This window comes from Camelus dromedarius, chromosome 6 (genome assembly GCF_036321535.1).
Source record: "Camelus dromedarius isolate mCamDro1 chromosome 6, mCamDro1.pat, whole genome shotgun sequence".
Classification (NCBI taxonomy): domain Eukaryota; kingdom Metazoa; phylum Chordata; class Mammalia; order Artiodactyla; family Camelidae; genus Camelus; species Camelus dromedarius.
Window position 1 is genome coordinate 63,824,726 of NC_087441.1, and position 26,383 is coordinate 63,851,108.

The following is a 26,383-nucleotide window of genomic DNA, read 5'->3' on the forward strand; positions in this document are numbered from 1 at the left end:
GGCCACGTCTGCGAGTCCGGTCTTGTTCCAAACGCGGCGGCGAGGGAGTTGGTCCGCGCGGCGGAGGTGAAGGGGAGTTCCCTGGCTGAGGTGAGCTGGGCCCTGAGGCGAGCGGGGCCCCGAGGCGAGCGGGGCCCCGAGGCTTGGCGGCGAGAAGGGTTCACTGGAGGTCGGCCGACCGACCCGCGGGCCGCGCAGGACACACCTACTCGCCGGGGCGGCTCGGGACTGGGCTGGTCGCGCGGGCCCGAGGGTCTTGAGCCGGGGGAAGGGTCTCATCCTTCACCTAGGTGGAGGCCTCAGGTCTGGGTGCCGGGAAACATGCTGCGATTCGGGGGCGGCGGGGAGAGGGGAACTAACGAGATGTTGAAGATTGAATGGAAGGAAGGGGGGTATTCTTAACTTTTTTTTTTTAGCGTGAACACAATTTGGACTTGAAAATACTTTCAGTAAAAGCCTTCGCACACTCATTGAAAGTAGTTTTAGGACCTAAAACGCATTAAAAGGTGGAAGCGTTTTATCTTCTTATTTTTTTAAAAAAAGACGTTCTGGATGTAACAGGACTGGGTTACGCCCTTACGAATAATCATGATGTATTACCGACTGGCCAGTTTCTAATAAAATGTCTTCATGCTTGTGAAATAGATTTGATCACTCTGGGCCAAGCTAAATTAGCTTCTTGCACGTCAGCTTTTTCAGCTGGACAAAACCGAACATTTTTCACCATTTCCTTAAACTTTTTGTGCATTGAAGCAATGAAGGACAGTAAAGAAAAGATAGTGAGGCTGGTAGCTATGGGACTGTTTTTCATCAAGAACTAATTGGGAAGTGAGAAGTGCATACACCTGAGATTGGAAGCCCCAGGTTCCACTTAATGTTGGAGTATTCCAGAGAAGGAAGTACCAGTGAGCTAAGGGCTGATGTTTGATTTTTAAAATTAAAGGTGAGAGGAAGATGTTGCTAGTTTCAGAGCTTAATTTAGAAGGGTGTCCTCATCTTCCCTTATGAAAATACAAAACCCCACTGCAAGGTATCAGGAGGTCTGGGCAATCAGTCTTGGAGAGACTTTTGCCCTTTGCTTTTCCTTTGGGAATATGTCTCTGTAGCCTGGGGAAATAGCAGAAGAACTACGCAGATTTCCCAGATTTTCTGTATATTTAGTCCCAGTCCACTTGAGAATGTGACCCTAGGCCTCAGTCTGTCACCAACTCCTCATGTAAATTTAGACTGTTTACCTGAGACCCAGGATTAAGTTTTCCCATTTGTAAAATGCGATGATCCCTGATCTTGTAGGATTTTCTGAATCTAGGTGTGGATTCTTCATCTTAGTTGGGAGTGGACCATTTTAAGTTTGCCCTGGGTTCAGGAATTGTTCTGGACCATCTGCTTTCTGTACTGAAGTGGACATTACAGGTAATGCTAACTCCCAGAGCTTATTCTACCAGTGTTTTCTCTCTCAAGCATAGGGTTCTTTGAGGAGGTTCAGAATGAGAGGACAGATCTATTAGTTTAGGTTGGCAGTTTTTGGAGCAAATGGTCTTGGAAAGATTTCTTATTATGCATGAAAAATATTCCTTAATTTTGTAGACATGGATTTAGATGCTCTTACAAAGCGCTCAGCATTCCATGCCAAGCCTGATGGACTCATTCTTCAATATGGGACTGCAGGATTTCGAACGAAAGCAGAACATCTTGATCATGTCATGTTTCGCATGGGATTATTAGCTGTCCTGAGGTCAAAACAGACAAAATCTACCATAGGAGTCATGGTAACAGCATCACACAATCCTGAGGTAATGTATTTAGTGCTCCGATAAAGCAGACCTTTATTTGCAAGACCATACCATAGTGCCTGAGCACGTTGACCCAGAGTACACATTCTAATTCTAGAAATGTGCATTCTCATTGTTATATGCCTTTGGATTTGATACAACTCTTAACAAGTGGTCACTTAGCTGATGACTCTTTAAAGGGTATGGAGAGAGTGAAATGAGACTGTCACTTTTTGGAGCATGTCCATATTGAGAAATAACAGAATGTCTCCAAGTTAGTTGTATGGAGACAGCATTAGTAGTAAAAAGTTACCTTCTGTTAATTTAGCAGAGATGAAATACATTGGAGGCAAGCTGGGGAAGGGGAGAGGGCAAATACTTGAAAAGACTTAGGAATTTTGAAAAATTTCAGACAGATTTTCCTTCCTTTTTTTTTTTCTTCTTTAGTGGAGGTACTGAGGATTGAACCCAGTACCTTCCTTGTGCATGTCAAGCATGTGCTCTACCACTGAGCTATACGCCCGCCCTCCAGGTTTTTGTAGCTAGGGAATGAACAGCCAGACATGTGGCTCCAGGGATCCAAAAGGGAGCTTATGGCAGAATATCGATGAGGCCCAATGGTTCTAACAAGTAATGTTTATGACAAGTAAGTTTTTAAAGTATTCCTTTTGACAAAATTTAACTGTCTTATTCTGTACTACCTGTGAGTCACCGGACATGGTTTGAATGATATGCTTCTCTTTGGTTGCAGGAACTTGAGACTTTTGCCTTTGTAGCTAAATCAGCAATAAATCGAAGCCATGTGGGTTAATGAAAGACTGAAACCTCCTTTTCCTCCCTCCCCACCCCCAAAACCAGAGGACATTGATTATTCAACTTCTAAATGTCAATCACTATAAATGTGTAAACATCTAAATGTCTAAATCACCATAACTGATTGATGACTTGTAGGCAGAACCCCAAATTTACTGTTTGTTCTGGAAGCACTTCTTAAAACAGTTCTGAGCTATTTCTTCACATTGACATTCACTCTGAACTAGACTTTAGGTCTTTCCAGAAATTTGAGCAGACCAGAATTGGGTGTCAGTTTTCAACTTCTCTACCACCCACTGGCTGACACACTGGCCAGTCCAGTCATAGCGAGAAGGCTCTCTCGGGACTGTCATTCTGCTTCTGATGTGCCGTGTCAGTTAATTGATAGTGAATGCAGAGATGACTGCCTTTTAAAGAAGCTAGCGTAGCCCAGTGGCTCTTGAGTTTAAGAGTCAGGTAGACTTGATGTTTGAATTTCAGCACTGACGCTTATTAACCATGTGAACATAACCGAATGCTCTGAATCTCAGTTTTCTCAGAGTAAGGTGGAAGTAATCATAGAATTATTAGGTAGATTGATGGCATGCCTTGTGAGGGTTTACTGAGGTGATGTATTTACGACACCTGGTCCAGGACCCAGCCTTCAGTAGTGGTCACCAGTAACACCGCCCGGCTGTCACTCTCCTTTGCCGGGGGTGAAACAGCTTGAGTTTACGTCCTCACCTCACCCCATGACTGCAAGGAGGGCTTATTACTTTTTTTTCTTTTAAGGAAGACAATGGTGTAAAATTGGTTGATCCTCTGGGTGAAATGTTGGCACCATCCTGGGAGGAACACGCTACTTGTTTGGCAAACGCTGAGGATCAGAATTTACAGAGTGTGTTGATGGACATCAGCGAGAAGGTGGCTGTGAATCTGCACCAGGACGCCTTCGTGGTGATCGGTAGAGATACCAGGTGACCCTCAGAGCTACTGGCCACAGCTGCTTTGGGGATGCAGCATAGATGATTGCCCTCAGGCTTGGCACCTGGGGCAAATTGAATGAATCAAGTAAAGTGGAACCGCCCTGAGAGGCTTCGCCACGTCCTGGTCCTTTCAGTAGGAAGTGGGAGCTAAGTCACTGCTGCAGCTTGGGCCGTGGAATCCAAGGTCCAGCTCTCACACTTACTGTATGGTTGAGCAGGTCACTTAACCTTTCGGAGCTGACCTTGCTCACCTGTGCGGTGTTGATGATGCAGTCTACATCATGTAATCCTTCCTGAAGACTGCATGAAATAATGTGCGCAACATACCGGCACAAGAGAAGCCCTTACAAATGTCTCCCATCCACTTCTGTAGGTTTACTTTTTTTCCTGTAGAGAGTAAGAACACCTGCTTTTTAGAGAACTTATTATTTTTAGAGATTGACTTGATAACCTGTGTTATTGTTAGTTTGTAGATTAATATTCTTTTCCCAGGCTGGGGTTCATTGGAAAACATTAACAATCTATATTATTTCTACACACTTGTCTTTTTTGGCAAATGACAAATTTGTAGCTTTTGCCTTCCTTTACCAAAAGATATTATTGTCAAATATTAGATTAAAAGGGTACATGGATACACACTTTTCATATGTAACTTTTTTACACATGAAAGGTGTTGGCCTTTCCACAAGTTCTGATGAAGCTGTTTTCAGCCAAGTCACATTTAAGTGTAAGTCACACGCAGCCTAGGGCTATTTCTAGGCAGACAGCTGATGTCAGTAATAAGTCCTGGATTCGTTTTAAAAGTTGAGTTTGCGGGAAAAAAAAAAGGGGGGGGGCACCTTGAAAGAAAAGAATTCTCTTTTGCATAAAATCTGGTTTTAGCCAGAGATTATTTCTAAAGGAAATTGCTACTCAGTCTCCCAGTGGCTTGGGCTGGTGTTTTACCCTTGATATGTTACCAGAGGGATTTACAAATACCTCTGTGGATTTATAGAGAGCAGAAATGGCCAAGTGACTTGTGTTCTGAAGCAAATTATTGTCTCACAGTATAGCCATCCACTTATATTTGCCTCTTACCTATTACCTAGTTTAAATGATATAGAACATCTTTTCCTCCAAGATAGTTATATATTGATCTGCTTTATTTTCAGATAGAAAAATAACTTGTTTTGACTTTTTTAAGTGAAAAATAGGTTCTATACTCTTGGTGGTTTAACACCCCGCCCTGCGTTTTCGCACACTGTGTGCATTCAATATTTACTGTTAATATTTTCAGGCAGTATATGTGTTTTTAGAGTCAAACTTGAAAAGGTTTTTGGGTTAGATGTAATTAGGGTATCCTTTATAGCTATTCCTAAAGTCATTTAAAAGCCAAAGTTTCTAAGAAGTATATTGTGAAAGGCTCCTGGAAAATGCTTACACTGTACCCCTATTATCTTTTCAGAGTTTTCAGGCTTGGCAGGTTTCATTCAGTTCACCTACAATGGACTTACTATTCTTAAACTTGTAGCACATAATCTCTGCATTTACTGTCAGAACTAGCAACTCGTTTGGTCTCAGGATGGGATATATCATTTTCTTTCCTTTCTTTCCTAGGCCAAGCAGTGAGAAACTTTCACAGTCTGTTATAGACGGTGTGACTGTTTTAGGAGGTCAAGTCCATGGTATGTAGTTATTCGTTATTCAAAGTTGTAAATTAAATTAATCTTTGAAAAAACTTTAAAAAACCACAAAATTAATACGTACTTAATTTAGAAAAGTTTGAAAATACAGATAAACAAAGCTTAAACAACGAACTCAATACAAACTACTAGCTTTTTAAATTAAAAAAAAATTGAAAAAAACTTTCTGGGCATACATATTTTATTTTACCTGTAGGAGAGTATATGTAGGAAATGCTGATCTTAAACAACTTCCTCTACCTTAGTAAGACTGAGTTTTCTGATATAAAAACCCTCGGAGTGACTTGAAGATGTTCATTTTGGGGAGTTTTTGACAATACCAGGTATTCCCTAATAGCTGGTCACATTTGGACGCTATTACAGGTCAGATAATGATGGAAAATATCTTTGGCCTACTTGTAATCATGATTTTAAGTTTTGACAGATTTTTTTTCCATTTTATCAAATGAAGAAGAATTAAATGCAACAAAACAGGCCAGAATCCTTTTCTCACATTGGTTGTTCATTTTGTGAATGCAGTAACTCCACTGTGCTTAGAGGTGAATTTTCCTAGTGTCAGATCTTTCTCACTTAAAAATCTCTCCTCTTGACCTCTTCAGTCTCCTGTGAGTTCTCTCCTTTCTCAGTTAATCTGGCTGCTTCCCAGAGCTTACCCGGTTTCCGTCTCTGTTTGCTGTTCTGGCCATTACTTAGCCTGCTGTGGGCGAGTCTCCATCCTTGCCCCTCTGGGGAGGTATCCCCCCCCCACTCTCATCTGGTGTAAAGCAGGGATTAACCTGGGGCCCCGGCCTCCGGGGCGTGTTGGGTTAAATTGCAGGGACCCTGTGGACCCCTTGATACAGTGCGCCGTGCCACCTGCACGTACGCTTCCCTAGGGAGAGGAGTCGAGCTTTTGCCAGATACTGAAAGGGATACTGAAAGCTAAAAATAACTTTCTGAATTTTTATTTTAAAGTTCTTACTTCAGTTGATGTCTGGGCAGCTCTCCACACTGCGACCTCCCCCTTTCTTTAACTTCTGCATCCTTGGCCACTGCTCCTTTTTGGTCTTGTGCAACAAGACAAGGCTCTCTCTCTTAACATGGGGCGTTTCTCACCTCTTGCTTTCATTCTGCCTCAATTCTAAATGAGCATCTTTACCGCCATTGCTCCAGCCATGTGTATTCTTTTATTCATGCACTCATTAGTTCATCAGACATTTTTTTTTTGATTCCCTGCTATGCACAACCCTCTGGGAGTCTGTTTCACTGCATATCACAATCTATAGGAAGAAAGCCATTTTGTATTATGACGTGTGTGCTTGTGTGTATAACTGAAATGAGTTTCAGTTAACAGGCCTTACCCCATACCACACAACATGCGTTCATCTGTTTCATTAAGAAAATGCAGAAATATGCTGGTCGTATCTCACTAAGTAGATTCCATGACCCGTTGACAGGCTCGGGCCCACAGTTTGAAAGCACGGATCTGAGTGATGATGTCTGCACTTGGGTAACTGCCACCACCCCTCACCCCTGATCCACCCTGCCCCACACTGTGTTCTTTCTGCCGTCCCCAGAATGGTGGACCTTTTCAGCCCTGTCATTGTAACTCTGGAACCATCACTTTTCAAGTGTTTTAGTCTAGAAAAACTTGAGAGTGATTTCTGTTTTAAACTTTTGCTTATTTCTCTCTTCAACTTAATGTATTTCGGCACAGGGGGAAGTGAGGAGAAGATAGGGTTAGGGAGGTAAGCAGGGCCCAATCGTCCCACACCTTACAGATTGTGGTAAGAGTTGGGGTTTTACTCAAAGTGTGGTGGGTCTCCATCGAAGGATTTTATGTGTGAAGAGTATGATCACATTTTCATTTTAACCCAGTCACTCTGGCTATTGGGTAGAGAGAGAGGGAGGGAGGGAGGTTGTAAGAAAGGAAGAGAGACCAGCTCAGAGACTGGAAACTCATGCAAGACTGACGGCAATGAGCGAAATGGGAAAAGTTGAAATTAGTAATGAGTGCACAAGATTCTGTGATACGTGGTGAGACTGGAACTGTGAAGGGCTTCGAGGTTTCTGGGTTATCAGTGGAATAGATGATGAGGCTTTTTATTGAGTAACTGTCTATAATAGTCATTTAGCAAATGTTTATTTGGTAATTTTGTTGGTCACAAAAATCCTTTTGTTTTATTCTTTCATATGTCTTTTTGGAGTATCGTTTTTCTCTCCTTACACACTTCCACTAAACTAGTCTAAGCTCTTCTCCACTTTTCTTGAGCTCTTCCACCTCCTCCCAGCTAATCTTTGTACCAGAGCCAAAGGTGCCTTCACAGAATACCATTTCTGGGCTCGAGAATTTAAAGTGACTTTTGGCCTCCAGTCCAAACTCTTGTGCTTGACTTTGAAGCTCATTGATGAGTTTAGTCAAGGAATATTTGCTGGATCCTGGTCCATCTTTGCTGTTTCTCCTGTTTCTTGCTTTTGGTGCCTTTCTTGTGTCTTCAGCTATTTTTGCCTAGAAGCTGTTTGTTTTTCTTGGAAAATCATTTGTAGGACATCTTTGAGGTGTATTTCCCTGGCGGAGTTCAATGTTTGCTTTTGCCAGGGGCCCTGTGGCTCTGCCTGGCTGCTGGATGATGAGGTTCTTTGATGACAGGGTGCTTTTGGATTCTGTGGTTCTGTGAGCATGGGCTGGAAGTCCTTGGGAGGCCTGTGCTGGTGGTAACAGCCCTTCAGGGGTGGGTTTTCCCCTCTGCTCTGCTTGGTGCCAGGACAGCTTTCCAGGGAGTGGGCTCTCGGGGTTGATTCACTGAAGAATGGTCCTTTGGGGCCCTGGCCTCATGAGGGCCTGGTCTGCCAGCTTGCATGTCTTAGACCAGCATGGTATTTTTGCACTAAGAACCCTAGCTCCATTTCTAGTTAGAGCAAAACCGGCTTCAAATCCTGGAGTTCTCCCTTCACATAGATGTTGGCCTAATTCCTTTGTAACGTTAGTACTACAGTTCTTTTAATTTTATTTACTTATTTTTATTTTTATTATTTAAAAAATTTTTTTGACTGTACATACAGATTGTATTACATGTAAATACATAGTGCAGTATACTGTATGTTTTTTTAGTTTACATGTATGTCCTAATTATTGTTTTTAAGAACAGATTAGATCTTTACCTATTGTACTTACATAGTTATCAAAGGAATAAAGCCAGCTACAAAATAAGAATCAACAGAATGCAATAATCCAATCATAAAGGAGAGTCAAATGTGCTTACACATATTCAAGAAATCAAAATAATAATTATTAGTCGTCTTATAATTTTTTCGATTCCTCATATAAATGATGTCATATGGCATTTTTCTTTCTCTTTCTGGCCCACTTCACTTAGAATGTCAATCTTTGGGTCCATCCATATTGCTGCAAATGGCATTATTTTATTCTTTTTTATGGCTGAGTAGCGTTTCATTGTATATTTATATACCATATCTTCTTTATCCAGTCATCTGTTGGTGGACATCTGGGTTATTTCCATGTCTTGGCTATTGTAAATAGTGGTGCTATGAACACTGGGATGTATGTGTCTTTTTGAATTTTATTTTTCTCTCGATATATGCCCAGGAGTGTGATTGCTGGATCACATGGTAAGTCTACTTTTAGTTTTTTAAGGAACCTCCATAGTGGCTGCACCAATCTACATTCCCACCAACAGTGTAGGAGGGTTCCCTTTTCTCCATACCCTCTCCAGCATCTACCATTTGTAGACCTTTCAGTGATGGCCATCTGGCCGGTGGGAGGTGATATCTCATTGTAGTTTTAACCAGCATTTCTCTGACAGTTAGCGATGTTGAGCATTTTTTCATGTGCCTATTGTCCATTTGTATGTCTTCATTGGAGAATTGCTTGTTTAGGTCTTCGGCCCATTTTTGGATTGGGTTGCTTATGTCTTTGATATTAAGGTGTATGAGCTGTTTGTATATTTTGGAAATTAGTCCCTTGTCAGTCACATCATTTGCAAATATTTTCTCCCATTCTGTAAGTTGTCTTTTTTTGTTGTTGATGGTATCCTTAGCTGTGCAAAAGCTTTTAAGTTTAATTAGATCCCATTTGTTATTTTTGCTTTTATTTCCAATACTCCAGGAACTGGTTCAAAAAATACATTGCTGTAATGTATGTCTGCGAGTGTTCTGCCTGTTTTCCTCTAGGAGTTTTATGGTATCTGGTCTTACATTTAGGTTTTTAATCCATTTTCAGTGTATTTTTGTATATGGTGTTAGAGAATGTTCTCTAATTTCATTCTTTTACAGGTAGCTGCCCAGCTTTCCCAGCACCACTTATTGAAGAGACTGTCTTTTCTCCATTGTATATTCTTGCCTCCTTTGTCATATATTAATTGACCATATGTGCGTGGGTTTATTTCTGGACTTTCTATTCTGTTCCATTGATCTTTGTGTCTGTTTTTGTGCCAGTACCATGCTGTTTTGATTACTGTAGCTTTGTAGTATAGTCTGAAGTCAGGGAACATGAGTCCCTCCGTTCTACTTTTTCAAGATTGTTTTGGATATTTGAGGTCTTTTGTATTTCCATACAAATTTTAACATTTTTTGTTCCAGCTCTGTGAAGAATGTTGTTGGTAACTTGATAGGGACTGTACCGAATCTGTAAATTGCCTTGGGCAGTATGGCCATTTTAACAATATTGATTCTTCCAACCCAAGAGCACAATATATCTTTTCATTTGTTTACGTCATCTTACATTTCCTTCATCAGTGGCTTACAGTTTTCGGCATACAGGTCTTTTGCCTCCTTGGGTAGGTTTATTCCTAGGTATTTTATTTTTTTTGGCACGATGGTAAATGATATCATTTCCTTAATGTCCCTTTCTACTATTTCATTGTTAGTGTATAGAAATGCAATTGATTTCTGAATATTAATTTTGTGTCTTGCAGCTTTACCATATTCATTGGTGAGTTCTAGTAGTTTTCTGGTGGCTTCTTTAGGGTTTTCTATGTAGAGTATCATGTCATCTGCAAACAGTGACAGTTTTACTTCTTCGTTTCCAATTTGGATTCCTTTTACAGTTCTTTTTAAAAGGAGATTTTTCTCTTGTCTAGCATTTTTGGTTGTTTTCAGGAGGAGGGTTCATCTGACTTATGTAGTTTGTAATGTTACTGGAAATAGAACTCAGTTGTTTCCTATCTTGGTCTATTTTTACATTGTTACTTGTCTATACTGAATGATTGGGTTTTGCAATCAAAAGTGGTACATATTTCTTTTAGAATTGAATATCTGTCCAATGTGAGTCTTTTCGGCCACCACCAAACAATTTTGACTCTGTCTACCTGGTAGGGTCAGATCCCACAGGTTAAGGGCTCAGTGGCCCAAGCCTTGCCCCTCCCCCGCTTCAGATGCCCATCACTTGGGCTTCTGACAGCCCTCTGCTTGGGGTCAATTCATGTGCTTAGATAGGCTCATAGAACTCAGGGAAACACTTTACTTACCAGATTACCAGTTTATTATAAAGAGTATATTAACTTAGGAACAGCCAGATGGTAGAGATTTTTGTGGGAAGGGGTGTGGAAAATCCATGCTTTCCGGGCAGGCCACTCTCCTCAGTCTGGACCTGCCCACCAACCTGGAACCCCATCCTTCTGGGTTTTTATGGAGGCCTCATTACATAAACACGATTGATTAGATCATTAGCCATTGGTGTTTGAGCTCAGTCTCTAGCCCCTCCCCCCTCCCCTCTCCACTCCTTGGAGATGAGGGGTGAAGCGGTGGGGGGGGGCGGTGTGGGAGGGAACTGAAAGTTTCTGCTTTCCAATCACAGGGGTGATTCCCCAGCAACCAGCCCCATCCAGAGGTTTCTAAGGGCTTTCCAAAAGTCACCTCATTAACATAACAGAAGACACCTTAATTGTTCTCACTAAGGAAATTCCAAGGGTTTAGAAGCTCTGCCAGAAATGGGGCCAAAGACCAAATATATATTTCTTATATATCACAGGGTGATGTGTAGTTATAGTGATTTCAGTTGATGTTTGTGCATCTTTCTGGATAGTTTAAAAGTTAGTGTTTTTGTGTTCACCGAGATGTCTTTTTTGGAAGAGGATTTGTCACCCTGGAATTCATACAGTATGTATGAAACTCTTTCTTAAGTAATGTGGTAAATTGCCATTTGTGTTTCTGTGGCAGATTACGGCTTGTTAACAACGCCCCAGCTGCACTACATGGTGTACTGTCGAAATACCAGTGGCCAGTATGGAGAGGCCACCACGGAAGGATACTACGAGAAGCTCTCCAAGGCCTTTGTGGAGCTTACTGGACAGGTGAAAAGCTCTTGAATGTGGGTAGAGTTTGATCAGATGTATAAAGTAACATCAGTGGAACACTTTATTTTAATTAGATATTTGTTTCTCCTCCTACTTTTCCAAAAATGCGGCCTATCTCCTTTTTCCTTCTAGGGCTACACAAGGTCTGGCCCTTGTATCCTGCTAACTCCGTGTTGGCATTTACTTGGCAAGGCACGTAGTGTGTCCTGAGATCACTGCTGGAGAAACCTGGTGGTGGTCTTGCGGTTTTCACACATACTCATTCAGATGCATGGCTCGTAGAATTACTGTAGGTGCTGTTGGCCTCATGCTTGAGGCATCTGTGTTGAGAAAGCTTTCCCTCTTGTTATGTTAGCTTCCTAAACCTGAACGAGACTTGAGGGGCACAGTTCATTTGATCAGCAAATACTGGGTATGTATATGTTATCGTTAGGCACAGTTAACCAAAACCAAGCCCTTGCTCTCATAGGGCTTCTATTCTGGGGAGAGGATGGATGGGAGAGGAGACTAACAGGAAAAAGCCGAACACTCCCATGCCGTTCCCTGCCCTGAAGAGGACGATGGGTGTTCCTGCTGCTCACTCATCTCTGTTCACTCCCACATCTGAATGGCTGTCATGTAATGTGGACTGTGGTCTTATTTTTAAGGGACCCTGCTTAATTGAGGCTAAATGCTAATAAAGCGCCATTTCCATGATTTGTTCAGTCAGTGAAACTGTTCAGTGTCAGGGTCCAAAAAATGGTGTTTTAAAATTTTACTCTGGTGTTTTACAGTTTCTATCTGAATGTGTTTTGTTTCCTGGGGTAAAATAGATGGTTTAACTGAAATAATAAAGATGTTTACATATACAGACATATGCTTTAGGTTTCACTTTTTTTTTTTTTTAATTGAAGTACCATCAGTTACAGTGTGTCAATTTCTGGTGCACAGCACAATGTCCTGGTAGTGCATATACATACATATATTTGTTTTCATAGTCCTTTTCATTAAAGGTTATTACAAGATATTGAACATAGTTCCTTGTTCTATATAGCAGAAACTTTTTTTTAGTCTTATTTTTTTATATAGTAGGCTTCACTTTTAAAACTTGAAAATTTTCTTCCGTGTGTCTTTTCCTTTCAAGGCCTTCTGCAGTGGAGATGACCATAGGAAACTTAAGGTGGACTGTGCCAATGGCATAGGGGCCCTGAAGCTGGGGGAGATGAAACCCTACTTCTCCCAGGGGCTGTCAGTTCAGCTCTTTAATGATGGATCTGGAGGGAAACTCAATTACTTCTGTGGGGCCGACTTTGTGAAAACTCATCAGAAACCTCCACAGGGTACGTAAAACATTTGTGTTTAGAGCTCTTGGAAACCAGTCTCATTGACAGAGGTGGCCCAGCGAGTGAAGAGTCGTCCAGTGAGTCCTGGCTCTGGCGCTGTCAGATGTCTGGGCCTTGTCCTTGTTGGGCCGCTCTGCCTGGGGGTCACCTGACTCCTCTCAGGGTGGAGGAAATCTGGTGCAGATCTCAGGCAGAAGCAGAAAGTGTGGTATTCCAGAGCAGTGGTTCTCAAGGGTGAGCAGGCATCAGACTCACCTGGAGGGCTGGTTAGCACGCAGATTCCTGGGCTCCACCCCACCCAATTGCAGCTTCTGTAGGTTTGGGGAAGGAGTCATGTTGAACAGGGATTTGCATTTCTATCATGGGCCCAGGCTTTGTTGGTGGTGCTGGTCTGGGGACCACACTTTGAAGATGGCTGATCTGAAGGACAGCAAGAGGAGGCAGCATTCTTTTTTACCTTAGCTGGATCAGGCGCACTGTGGGAAGGGAAGGCAGCTCTGCTTCATTCTAAGTGCACAATCCGCAGTGGGCATGTTAGGGGGAAGACTGCTCTTCAGGTAGAAGTTGTAGTCAGAGCTATTCTGTATTTGGCTGCATTACAGATCTTAAGTTGTTAGCCCATGGGCCAAACCTGGTTTGCGATGTATTTTGTTTGGTCTACTGTGTGTGTGTGTGTCAGTGTGTTTAATTGCATTAGTTGCCACCACTTAAAAATTCTGTGATTTCCCTTAAATAGTGGCATCTCAGGCTTCTCTTTACAGAAATCAGAAAGTGTCCCTCCTCATGTGGCGCTGATCATCTGCAGGGGAGTCGCCCCCACCCTCAGATGCCTTCTTCAGAATCCACCCACCTCCTCCCCTTGCCTCCCTGTAGTAAACATTGACATTTTCAGTTTAGTCAACCAGTTCGAGCTCCTTTTCATTGAATTGCTTGTTTTGACCTTTACTGACCATCCAGCTCTGTGTCCCTCCTATGTCCGTTCCCTGAGTGTTGAGCTGGTCCTCCCTCCCACTCTACAGGATGAACCATACCTTCAGTCCTTGCTTTCCTGTGGCTTGTATTCATATGCCAGACAAAAAGCAAACTTTGACTTCTTAGTTGCCTTGTGTTGAGTCTGTCCGTCTGCTGCTGTGTTTCAAATAAATTTAGCGTCACAGTTGCTGAGGTTTCAGTAACTTTACGAAAATTGTATGAGCCACTTCACTCTTGCAAGTTACAGTTCTTTGCGCTTAATTACCAGTGTCTCTTGTTATTGATGATGTGACCAAATAAAAATTACTTTTGTCAGAATTAAATCAAAGCACATACCTCACCTGTTGGCGATGATTTTTCCCTGTAAAGGACATGGTGGTACTAGGGAAATTGTATTCAGTTCAGTGCCTGTCACTTTCCAAACACTGTGGGATCCTGTGTTGCCAAACCACTGGCTGATAAGGTGGAATTTGAATTTTAGTGTCATTTCGAGTTTCTGCTTGGATGGATTTTGAATGCTTCTTTTTCAGTTAGCTGTGAAAGAATTTACCCTGTAAAAATGCCAATAAACCTGTAAAGTATTTAAAAGTTAAGACATTGGTTTTTATTTGGAAGGGTAATTTTAAATAGCTCTTGTAAGGTTATAGTGGACATGCTTCCACGTTAACACAAAAGGCCAGTTATAATCAGTACTTAACTGAAAAAATTTTCCCTAGTAACTAGTGTAAGAGAAAAACCTAAAATTTTTGATGTTGAGTTTTATTCCCAGTTCCTAGACTGAAATGGGTTTTAAATTATTCTGTGTGCTAGGAATTGAAATGAAGTCCAATGAGAGATGCTGTTCCTTTGATGGAGATGCGGACAGAATCGTTTATTACTACCAGGACGTGGATGGTCACTTTCATCTCTTAGACGGGGACAAGATAGCGACACTAATTAGCAGTTTCCTGAAAGAGCTCGTGTTGGAGGTAAGGTGGGGTGACTGGCTGCCCTGTGAAACAGGGCTCACTGGTGGAATTGTTCTGTAGCTCGCAGTCATTTGAATGTCTAGGAGGTACAGTTCATGGGAAGTTCCTTACATTTGTGGCCGGAATATACAAAAAGAAGTTGTAATTCCAATCATTTCAATGCTGGGGCTCTGGTTTTGAAACCTGAAGGTGGTACTCACTTCTTTTTCATACTGGCAAAATTCCATGATCTGAAGTTTTATAAAGTTTTGGTTTCTTTATTACTGACATTTTAATTAGAGTTCCATGAACATCCTTCCCCAGAGCCTCAACTTTAAACAGAAAAATCTCTGAGAGATTTACTTACTATGATTATGATCAGCTTAGTAACATGAGATTTATTTTGTTTTGTTCTTTTGGAAGTCTCAGGCTAGCTTTAAGTATAAAATGCAATGGTAACTATTGATTATAATCTGGAAAAGCTATACTTTAAGAATTCAGTGTGTACTTTTATTAAAAAGCTAAAGAGAAAGAGATCAAGAAACCAAAGATTTCTCTTTTAAAAAAGGATCCTTAGCAGCCAAGCTTGTCCTTCATAGGTGAATAAACTGTGACACAACCAGACAGCAGACAGTGGAATTTTATTCAGCAGTAAAAAGAAATTAGCCATCAAGCCATGAAAAGACATGAAGGAAATTTGAACGCATATCACTCAGTGAAAGAAGTCAGTCTGAAAAGGCTGCATACTGTAGTATGAGTCCAACTCTATGACATTCTGCCAAAAAAACCCCATAAAATCTATACAGTTAAAAGATGAGTGGTTGCAAGGTGGGGGGGAATGGATGCTGAGGGTTGAATAGGTGGAGCACAGAGGATTTTTAGGACTGAAAATACTCTATATATACTGTAAAGATGGAAACATGTCCTTATTCATTTGTCCAAACCCGCAGAATGTACAACACTGAGGGCAAATTCTAATATAAACTGTGGTCTAATATAAACTAGACGAGGTGATTAAAAAAAATTTATTGTAGAATTGCTTTTAATAATGCTCAAAAATTTTAGCTTCCTTTTTAGCATACATGTAAATTTTCAGTGAGTCGTTTGTTGTATAAACTAAGGCACAGCTGTACTGGCTGATAATTTGTCATCCTTTAGAACTCTCATGTTTTTTTTGTAGGATTTTAATTTTTGATGGCAAGGTAATTATCACTTTTTGTCTAGATTGGAGAAAGTCTGAATATTGGTGTTGTACAAACTGCATATGCAAATGGAAGTTCAACACGGTATCTTGAAGAAGTTGTGAAGGTATTGCACCATTTTTAATCTGTTAGCTTCTTAATAATTACCTTCTGTTGTAAGATAGTTCTGTGAGGAAAGTGATGCCCTTCATAAAAATGAACAGGTTGTAGTTAGTGCATGACGCTGAGCTGTTGTCTACTTCAGGGTACACAGAAATCAAAAGTAAGAAAAAATTCAATCGTCCCTGCTGCATAGAGGAAAAGAGGCTTTGCTCCTTCCCTCCTTAGAGCATTTCTTTTAAAAAACTTGTAAATTCTTTCTCTGTCCTTTTGTAATGAATGTCAATCTTTTTAAAGGCAAAATAAGTCAGTTTTACAGTTCAGAAATGTTTTCCATAAGGGCCTGGACTCACATCTCTGAAATGCACAAACATCAAGGAAGATAGCATCCCATCTCCCAGTCTCAAGTGTAACTTAGGCACCACTTAGAGCCAGATAGCAACCTACTTGTCAGATGTGAGAAGTTGTACTGTCTCTTTGGATAAGGGCAGTTAGCTAACACCGATGGCCACCCCAGGCATCAGGTAGATTTAGGACAAACTGTGTCTCAAATGGTACCGTGACATCATCTTGAGAAGTAGGCCTATTCAGTAGGTATATTGCCATGGGGTGTTGTAGTAGGGGAGAGAGACTGGGCTCAACTCCTAGAACAGCAAGGAATAGTGGGGATTTTGTAGCCAAAGAATAAAGTGTAGGGGGAGGGGGCTGGTGGATGGAGAATCACGAAGAGGAATATTGGGTCAGGGATTCTGGCTAAACCAATCTAAAACAGGATTTTTGCTAAAGGCAAAATGGGTGATTAGATGGTACAGGGTGGGGACTTTGATCAAGTATTGAGGGTAGGGGATTCTGGCTAAACTGATTTAGCAAAATTCTTCATAAGATTGGGCTCTTGGAGACATGGCCAAGGACAGGACCTATTCAGGCTCAGAGGAGCCTGACAGAGAGATCTCTGTTACTAGTTATCTTCAGCTTCATAAAAGGGTGGAATTTCCTCCTGTCTTGGCAGTCTCTTAGCAGATGGCCTGTGATGAGCATGACAGTCTGGCTTAGTGCTTATTTAGTAACAGAACTGTTTTCTTAGTCTTCTGTGGAGATGTTTTCTGCGTTGGTAGATTTCATTTCTATTTCCCCAACATCCACTAGATGGCCAGCATCAGCCCCACACCACCTGCCGTAAGAGTTAGAAGATGTGGGGCCAAAGTTGGGTCTGTTTGCTTTTATCCTTTTTCCCCCTGGCTAGTGTAATATTTCCCAGTATTTGTGTATCCCTTTTCAAATTCCTGCATTTTACTAGTTTTTGTTGCCATTTCATTATTTTTAAAGCAGAAATGGCCAAGTCAGATGCCTGTAGGATGAGGCTAGGGGCAGGGAATGAGTATCGTGGGTGGACCAGCACCAGCTGCTGTCACCTTTAGTCAGGTTCTTCAAGAAAAGCTGGAAATCTGAATTTTCATGTGAATTTCTGACTTTTAAAGTCTTGGCAGCAGATTCAGAATTTAAAAGAAATAGTGGGTAGGCAAAATAACACATCTAAAGGCTGCTAGTTTATGCCCTGATTTACACATATCAAACTCACTCAAGGGACTCCATCTGGGGGCCCAGTTGCCTGCCTTTCACAGGGATTCTGTGTTTGGGTTAACTGTTCTAGTATTTTCTTAATTTCTGTCTTAAAAACTTCTTGTAGTAAGATGTCCTGTTGAAGAAACAGAAGATCTGAAACTGTTATGTCTCAGCATTCTCTTATGGGTTAAAATTTTTAGCCCTAGCCATTCCTGACGTTTCTGAAATCCAGTCAAATGCCAGTCTGATCTGAGCTCAATCTCTCTTTTGTACTTTTGCTACAGTCTTTCCTTCACCATTCTTCTCAGATCCATCTGAGACTTTAGCTACCCACTGTTGCTACTCCAGCCACCATAATTTCTAACTGGGACTTGCTTTAGTAACCACCTAACCTTCTAAGCCAGGGTTTAGCAAGTAGTGGGCTAAACCCAGCCTGCCGGCTGTTTCTGCCAGGCTTGTTTCCGTATGGCCTGTGGCTGCTTTTGCACTGGAGTGGCAGAATCCAGCAGTTGTGACAGAGACTACATGGCCTGCAGAGCCTAAAACATTAGTCATCAGGCCCTTGATAGGAATGGCTTGCAGACTCCCTACTAAGCCATTCTCTACACTGTAGCTAACCTGAGCTCTGTACAGTTCGATCATGTCACTGCCCCACTTGTAATCTTTCCTTACCTTAGAAGGGGCCCCGTCTTCTCTCCTGTTGCTTCTCCCCTGGCTGTGTGCTTCTACAGTGCCATCACTCCCCCACAGTGACACTTACCATGCTGTCTTTGAATTGCTTGGTTGTCTTCGTTACTAGACTAAGCTCCAGGAGGTTTTGTTCCTTTTATCCTTGGGACGGTAGGCTCACAGTGAGTATTTGCTGACTGAATAGCTGCTATTGTGTTTCTTTATGTGTGTTACAGGTACCTGTGTTTCTTTATGTGTGTTACAGGTACCTGTCTATTGCACTAAAACTGGTGTGAAACATTTGCACCACAAGGCTCAAGAGTTTGACATTGGAGTTTATTTTGAAGCAAATGGGCACGGCACAGTAAGTTCCTTTCAACAATTAAACCTGGCTTTAGCTCCTACCCCCACTTTTTTTTTTTTTTTTTTTTTACAATGGGATTCTGTATCTGGGTAGTAATAGGTAATAGTACACTTTGTTGAAATGACTGGGATGGTGATAGAATAAGATTTAGTTAGTGTTTTTATGTTCTGTGAAATGGTGCCTCTCTTTTAGAATATAATGATCTTTGAGTGTAAAGAAATAATACTAATTTGTTCCTGTAATATAGTTTCTTAAAAAATACGTAGCTCTTAATTTCCCTACAAGCAGATGGGCGGTCTATACAGCATTTAAAATATTCTCCTTCACCTGGCCGTAGGTGGCAAAAGTCAAGTTCAGTAGCTGTGGTGAATTGAAAAGTGTTGGAAAGGTTGAGAATTATTTTAAACTCATTTCTAGTTGCTTATAACTTAACAAGAGGCATATAAAATTTTTATGGCTCTTAGCAGACAGTTTTAAAAAGTGAGATATAACTTGCATATCATAAATTTCACCACTTTAATGTCTATTAATAGGTCTTTAGTATATTCATAAGGTTCAGAACTTTAATAAATATTTTTATACTAGCCTTATTTCATAAATGGATTTCAGGTAGCCAACAATGTTATCTAGGTCAAATCCTTTTCATTAATTTGAAATTGGCTGGTAGAGGCCTTAAATAGAAGAAAAATAGTAAGTTCTTAGAAAATTCAGTTAAAATATAACTTCAGTGATCTAATGCAGTGGTTGGTAAACGATTTGAGGGCAGATAGTAAATATTTCAGTCTTTGTGGGCCACGAGATGTGTGTTGCATCTGCTCAGACCTTCTGGTGGAGGATAAATGAATGGGAGTGGCCGTGGTCCCAAAGAACACGTGACCAGCCTGCACCTTAGTTCACTGACAGATGTATTTCCTTAAGTGGCTGAATCTAGTGTGCTACTCGTCTTCAGCATGGGGCCTCCGAAGGCACTAAGGTCATGGGCAAGGCAATGCAAAATGACAGGAATCTTGAGGAACACGATGTATATTAAACTAAATATCCATGGCACTGTTTGCCATAATGTGGTATATATGATGAAACTCTTTTCTACTTCTGCCTAGCTTATATCCTTAAAAATGCAGGACAAGAAAACTCTACTAGTTGCAACGAATTACATTCTTCAAAGTAAAATGTTTACAGATAAAGCCTAAGGAACCTGGTTGCCTGGAACTGGCTTAGGTGGCTGAAGGCAGCATTATAAACTCACTGTGGGCGTTCACCTTTGCCAGTGTGATACTTGCTTTGTAATCAGCTCTTTACATTTTGATAACCAGTCTTCTAATCAATCCATAAAGGGACCCTCCTTGTAATATCTTGTGGGTTCATTCTAAGGCTGCCATTTTTTCTCCCCTCATTTTCTCCAGCTTCATTGAGAGTTTCAAAAGTAGTTTAGCTAGGATGATAGAACACTGTCTATGCCTCATTCATAAGTATTGCGATTGTGTATGCTTTCATTATAGGTCCTGTTTAGTAAAGCTGCTGAAACGAAGATAAAACAACTAGCAAAAGAATTAGAAGATAAGAAAAGCAAAGCTGCTAAGATGCTTGAAAACGTTATTGACTTGTTTAACCAGGTCAGAACTATGGGGTGGTGGGCTCTTGGTTACTTTTACTTTATCCAGAAGGTGGGCAGAATTATGTGCTGTACGGAAAACAAAGTGGAGAAGTCCTGGCAGCTTCCTTGCAACAGTTAAGACTTACACTGAAATGTGGTGACAGATAGTAGTTGAGTCTGGTGACTCCAGGTGTAGGCTACTATTACGTGACAATCTGAAGCATGTAAACTAAATATCTATGAGGCTAAATATTTTTTAATCCAACCTTTTGAGGAAAATTCAGGAAAAATAACCCTGACAAAGGACATATGTGGGTCAGACTATTGGGACTGGAGTGTAGAGTGGCAGTGGAAGAGCAAAATGTGGGTCAGCGAAAAGCAGTAGAAGTGACATCTGAGTGTCTCGTACACGCTGGGCACTTCACATACCTCACTGTGATGCCTGCAGTAACACAGGGAGAGGGGGCATTAGAATTCCTGTTTTATAAATGAAACATAGACTCAGACTCAGAGCTACTGAATGGCAGAGTATGGATCCAACTTGAAGTGTGTCTTAACACCAACTCCTGTTTCTCCATTTTACCTTCCATCGTCACAGCACAGTATCTCAGAAGGAATCTAGAGAAAATTCTGAGTCATAAGAGGGTTAATGCTCGAATCCTAAGAGTTAGCCAGTCTAATTTCATTCTATAGATTAGCAGGAAGATTGAAGGCAAGCTAGTATCAGAATTCTTTGTATACCCTTTATTGTTGTCTTCCACAGATGCCTTTCCCTCACTAGTGTTCATGTCTCCTCACACCAGTCAGTAGTGCTGAGTTGGGGAGGAGGCAGCCAGGACAGACAGAAGGCATTCACATCCAAGCTTTGCTTGTGCTCTTGTCTTCCTTGCAGGCAACTGGTGATGCTATTTCTGACATGCTGGTGATTGAGGCAGTCTTGGCTCTGAAGGGCCTGACCATACAGCAGTGGGATGCTCTCTACACGGATCTTCCAAACAGACAGCTCAAGGTTAAGGTGTGAGCGAGATTTTAAAATTACTTTTCTGAAAATTAACTAAAATAATTCTATTTTGTACATACATATTGCGTAGAAAAGACTATTTTCTCACATCTTTAAAACTTATTATAAATAGTACATATCACTTAAAAAGATTTTATTATAAATGTAGAGAGAACAAAATAATGAACCTCTCTGTACCCAGCTTCAGCCGATTTCAGCGAGTGCTCTCCACGTCCCCCATCTTACTTTGAAGCAGATCCTGGATAGCCTACTGTTTCAAGTGAAATATTTCCTCTGCATTATTCTCAGTTCACAGAGCACTACCAGAGGCTAGAAGCTGAGGAGTAGAATCTGTGGGTTGAAAGAGAGAGGAGCTTTTAAAGGCATTTCAGATAAATTGCTAATTGATTTCCATATTCAGATAAATATGCTAATAAATTTCCATAAATCGCTAATTGATTTCTTTTTAAATATTCTGTTGGTGACTATACAGAAAGATTAAAGCCAGAGTTCACAGAAAGGCCTGCTGATGAGATTAACTTTTTAGGTTTTTGTTTTTTTTTTTTAAGGAAATTTTTATCATGATCCTCTTTCTTAAAATACTTAAGACTATTTAATCAATGACTAAGTCATACAGTGTTTACTGACAAGTATAAGCCAGTCTGTAGAAATCTCAGTGCTGTCCTGTGGTACACTAAGCTGAAATGTAGGTCCGTTCCTGTTAAAATGGCCTGTTAATCTTCGGTGGGAGTTACGTTGAACAGGTTAAGCTTCTGAAGGTGAGTGTGAGAGTAACCGATAGGACATGCTTGTGCACAGGTGGCAGACAGGCAAGTTATTAGCACCACAGATGCTGAAAGACAAGTGGTTAAACCCCCAGGACTCCAGGAGGCCATCAATGACCTGGTGAAGAAGTACAAGCTTTCCCGCGCTTTTGTGCGGCCCTCGGGTACAGAAGACATAGTCCGAGTCTACGCAGAAGCAGACTCGCAAGTAAGCTGGGACCGGGCTGTTGAAGGAAGGGGCCGTGATCATCTAACGGAGCTAGAGGAAGGTGGTAGCAGGAGAGAAGCTATTTTAATGGTGTGGGAATCTCTAATGTCTTGGAGATTTATGGCCTTTTTAGGTTTTATTACTTATTTTCATTAATAGTAGGGTTACATAGTGGAACAAAATTTCCCCAAATATTTTTCTTCTGGTTTATTCTAGATTTCCTGAAAATGTCCTATTTCTAACTGTTGCATGAGTAACTAATCAATACTTAGTTTTGTTAAGCTTATCTATCCTTGAGTGGATTATACTTTTTTCCTCCTTTAAAAACGTAATCCTTTTGCTTTATCAAAACAGCCAGCTGTGAGATCCATTTCTAAATCAACTGGTACCATCATCCATGCTGCTTGAAACTCACCTTTGTCTCTGGACTTTCAATTTGTTTTTCAGAATATTCCCTTTAAATGACAGCCTTGCTGTGTACCTCTATTTTCTTCATACGGTCAAAGCCTTTTATATAATTTTCCCTCTTCACACACTCTTGTATGTCACCTTAAACCCTTGATAACAAGTGGGTGCTCGGTTGAGGCAGAGTTAAAGTGGCTTCACTAGGGACTCAGAAGGAGACATTTATAATTAATTTATACAGTAGCTGGCAGCTTTTTGCAGAATCCTAGGCCATCCCAGAATATAGCAAATAAATATGCCTGGTGGATGAGGAGAGGATAACTCGGGCCTGAAGAATGAGTTACTTTTAGGCTAATTGTAGCCTTCTTGCCTTTAAGGACTAGGTTTTATTGAATTTATTCAGAGGTTTAGCATGATAATCAAATCAGATTATAAAATTAGTTAACCAAGAACTTACCTGATTCAGAAGAATGTGACTTGTTTTCCATTTATTTAAGGGTCTTGTAATTTGTTACTGAAAGATGGAAAAAAGTTCTCATTTGAATATGTTAGTGAAGCAAAATCAGAAAGCTTCCCCCCCCCCACCCCGAGTTGCAGGTAATGTGGTAGATTCCATGTCTTTCTCATCTAATAGCCTTTCATGTAATTTTCAGGAAAGTGCGGACAGCCTTGCATATGAAGTGAGCCTGGCAGTATTTCAGCTGGCTGGAGGAGTGGGAGAAAGACCTCAATCAGGTTTCTGAGGACAATTTTTATACTCTTGAGAAACTGGTTTTTTAAAGTTTTTATAAAATAATAGTACTGCCATTATTGTGACAGCTTCAAACACATTTATAATGTTTGTTTACAGTGCACCTTACTGGTTTCTAGATCTGATTGTTTTTCTTAAACACTACCAGAATAATTCTTTAGAAATAGATAAGCTGAAAAAAATGAAATTTACCTCTGATATCAATCTCACTAATGTAAAATATTGGCACTTAAGTGTATGATTCTGTCATTAACTTTATAATATGAGCAAGGCAAAATTCATGAAGGCTGCTAGAAAATTAAATTTTATTTATTACCAGCGCTTTGTGATGTCTCTTCCATTGTCGTTACTTCACCAAAGTGTCATTTTGCAGTGCTGGTGTTCACCACTGTTGATACAAATGGGGAGGGTGGAGAAGACGTCATGCAAGCAAATTTTTCACAGCAGAGTCTTCAGAACAGTTCTTAGACGACTTACCTCTGCAATGACATCAGGATTTCAGAGGTGTGAGTGTGCACCTCCCCTGCACACTGAGGTTGAGGTGCTGCACTTACAGGGCTGCATGGCCCAGGCTCAGTCATTCTCGCTCCTCTCCGTGAAGGTATGTGGGAGAAGCTAGTCATGATACATTACCAGGCCTCTGACAGAGAACTGGCACCATTCTAATACTAGAATGTGGTTAATAAGGGAAAGAAAGAAACCCCCAACCAATCTAAATTAAACAAGGCCTGAAACCAATAGATAAAAATGTGCAGTGTATATTTGGCAGGTTTAAGACAACTCAGGACAATAAACAATGGACTGTAATGGACTCTATACGTATATATAGATCTCTCTCAGGCACCATAATCACTATGAGCCCACAATATTTAAACTTGATTCAGGCCACATTCAGACATTTGTTCTTATTTACAAATATTTAAATTAAGTACAATCTGAAACATGTTCTGTTACATACAAAAAAGAAGAAACTATACAACTCAGGGCAATGTTTGTTTTAAATAATTACATTTACATTTAAACTAAATGGAACCACTTGTGGTGCTCAAGTTTTTATCACCCCTTCCAGAAAATCTTTCTCTACCATCTCTTCTATTTTTTGCCTGGCTTTGCTGGAAAACGGTTTGTGGTTTTCCAGCTTCATGTCCTTGTTGGGGAAGGCGTTTGAGTAGAGGACGGGGCTCCCTGAGTGTCCTACGCATCGGCTGGTGACTTTGCTGTTGAAGACTTGGCTGAGCACATTGAAGAAGGGCAGGAGCTGCTCGAGGCTGCGCACAGTGCACACGGTGAGCAGCAAGTGCCCCGGCTCCCAGCCCAGCGCTCTCCCTGAGTTGTCCTCCTCTGGATTTTTCTGCAGAAAACAAAAGGGGGATTGTTATGCACAGGCAGTGTAGTACATGAGGAAACTGAAAAGAATATAACATCAGCAAACAGAGTTAAGAAAGGAATACAAATGATGACATGAAGTCTTTATTCCAGACTGGCTAAAACCTTCTAACTGAGGCCTTCTGGTGCCAATTAATTGTATATTGAGTGTCTAACACTGTGGTAATATTTTCCAACTAGAATGCACAAGTAAGCTTAGCTAGGAGAATTGGTTTTGGACAGGGAAAGTCAAATACAAAAGTTTATGTTGTGCTTTGCGTATACTCAAAAAGCTCCCAGATTTCTGGACTCCCACTAACTGTATCTAAGGACTAGGTCATTAAAAATTAAAGCAAAAGAAGGGATAGGAGTCTTACACATTTCACTATTAGTAAATCAATCAATTCCCTTTTTGCCAAATAGCTTAAACTTGCCAGAGGATAGCAGCAGGGTCCAAAGTGAGTAATAACTATCAGCACAGAAAAAGGAAAGAAACCCTCAGACGAGACTGCTGTCTGCTTCTGTGTTGTGCTAAACCATGTGGGGAGGAACGCTGGACCTGGAGTCAAAACAACTCCAGGGTTAGTGTCTTGGCTATGCCATCTGCTTACCGTGGGCAGCCTTGGGCAAGATACAGAAAAGTTCCCCACTTAAAAAATGGGGCAATATATCTTGCAGCAAAGAAGTCAAGAGAATGTATGTGAAAACTGTCAACTAAATATAAACACAATAACTTACGTAGTTAAGAGGCTAGTTTGAGAAGGCAACTATATTATGCAAACACAGTTGTAGACACCAGTCGATCTAGAGAAAGTTATGAGAGAACTGAAGATGTCTGAACTGGGGCAGAATCATAGATACAAAAACACACTGAATAAAGATAATGAAAACAAACAATGAACTGGATAGAAAAAAATTAAGTGCGACTCAAGAAGCAGAGTTACAGCCTGTCATATTTGTTAACAAATGGAGTTTGCCTTCTAAGATCAGATGTTGCTAAGAAACTTTTCACTGTTTACCTAATATTTTAATATCACTAGTTTCTTAGTGGAGAAGGCAGGTGCAAAATCCAGCTTATTTTCTTGTGTGTGCTCACAAAGTTTGCTTATTTTAAAATAGATTTAAAAGAGAAGCCTCTAGGAGCAAACAAGAAAAAATCATCTGGTTCTTCATCTATGGCCAAATTAAAAAAAGAAGAAAACAGCTATCAGTTCATTTCTTCCTTTCTCCTACCTGTAACACTGGTTCTAATGACAGTCTTGGGACTGACTACCATACTAACTGGCTGACCACACCACCTGCAGTCCCCTGAGTCCAACTATGAATAATTAAAGGGTATACAGAGATGAATTTTCTCTGAAGGGCAGTGAGTACAGTGCTCAAACCCTCTACACATGGCTGATTTCTAAGTGTAAGAGAACTATGGGGATAACCTTTTGTTTATATTCAAGATGTACCTCTGAGAGAAGGACTTTTACTAAGCTCTTGACCAAAAAGAGTGTACTTGTTTTAGTGTTTCTGCTTTTAATCAACTACATCACCTCATCAACGATAAATAAAATTAAAAAGCCAAATATGTTTCTATATGAACAATTTCTCCTTTCACTTCAAC

General features: G+C 40.8%; 2 protein-coding genes across 16 annotated transcripts in view; one reads left to right on the forward strand and one right to left on the reverse strand.

Annotated features, from left to right (window-relative positions):
* PGM3 (phosphoglucomutase 3) lies at positions 1-23,724 on the forward strand. 2 transcript variants are annotated; one of them, XM_010980280.3, is made up of 13 exons: positions 1-90; positions 1,588-1,793; positions 3,357-3,541; positions 5,147-5,214; positions 11,389-11,522; positions 12,649-12,844; positions 14,630-14,787; positions 15,991-16,074; positions 18,565-18,663; positions 20,163-20,276; positions 21,150-21,272; positions 22,077-22,250; positions 23,309-23,724. In XM_010980280.3, exons 2-13 carry the CDS (start codon positions 1,590-1,592, stop codon positions 23,396-23,398), a joined length of 1,629 nt encoding a protein of 542 aa, XP_010978582.1. In that variant the 5' UTR covers positions 1-90; positions 1,588-1,589; the 3' UTR covers positions 23,399-23,724. The 2 variants fall into 2 exon arrangements, with proteins under 2 accessions (XP_010978582.1, XP_064342993.1); XM_064486923.1 differs by lacking the exon at positions 22,077-22,250.
* DOP1A (DOP1 leucine zipper like protein A) overlaps positions 18,704-26,383 on the reverse strand; it is a 93,982-nt gene continuing 86,302 nt past the window's right edge. For 12 of the 14 annotated variants that reach the window (XM_064486911.1, XM_064486917.1, XM_064486913.1 and 9 more), the window contains 4 exons: positions 23,723-24,757; positions 23,113-23,169; positions 21,456-21,608; positions 18,704-21,245 (listed from right to left, as the gene is read on the reverse strand). In XM_064486911.1, coding sequence (XP_064342981.1) covers positions 24,452-24,757 — 306 coding nt within the window. In that variant the 3' untranslated portion in view covers positions 18,704-21,245; positions 21,456-21,608; positions 23,113-23,169; positions 23,723-24,451. Of the gene's footprint in view, positions 21,246-21,445; positions 21,609-23,112; positions 23,170-23,722; positions 24,758-26,383 lie in introns of all 14 variants that reach the window. The other 2 variants (XM_064486910.1, XM_064486909.1) reach the window with 2 other exon arrangements.

Coding starts and splice junctions, on each gene's coding strand:
- PGM3 (XM_010980280.3), top strand. CDS start 1,590: ATGGATTTAGATGCTCTTACAAAGCGCTCAGCATTCCATGCCAAGCCT. Junction 5,215..11,388: donor TTTAGGAGGTCAAGTCCATG/GTATGTAGTTAT, acceptor TTTCTGTGGCAG/ATTACGGCTTGTTAACAACG. Junction 22,251..23,308: donor ACGCAGAAGCAGACTCGCAA/GTAAGCTGGGAC, acceptor TGTAATTTTCAG/GAAAGTGCGGACAGCCTTGC.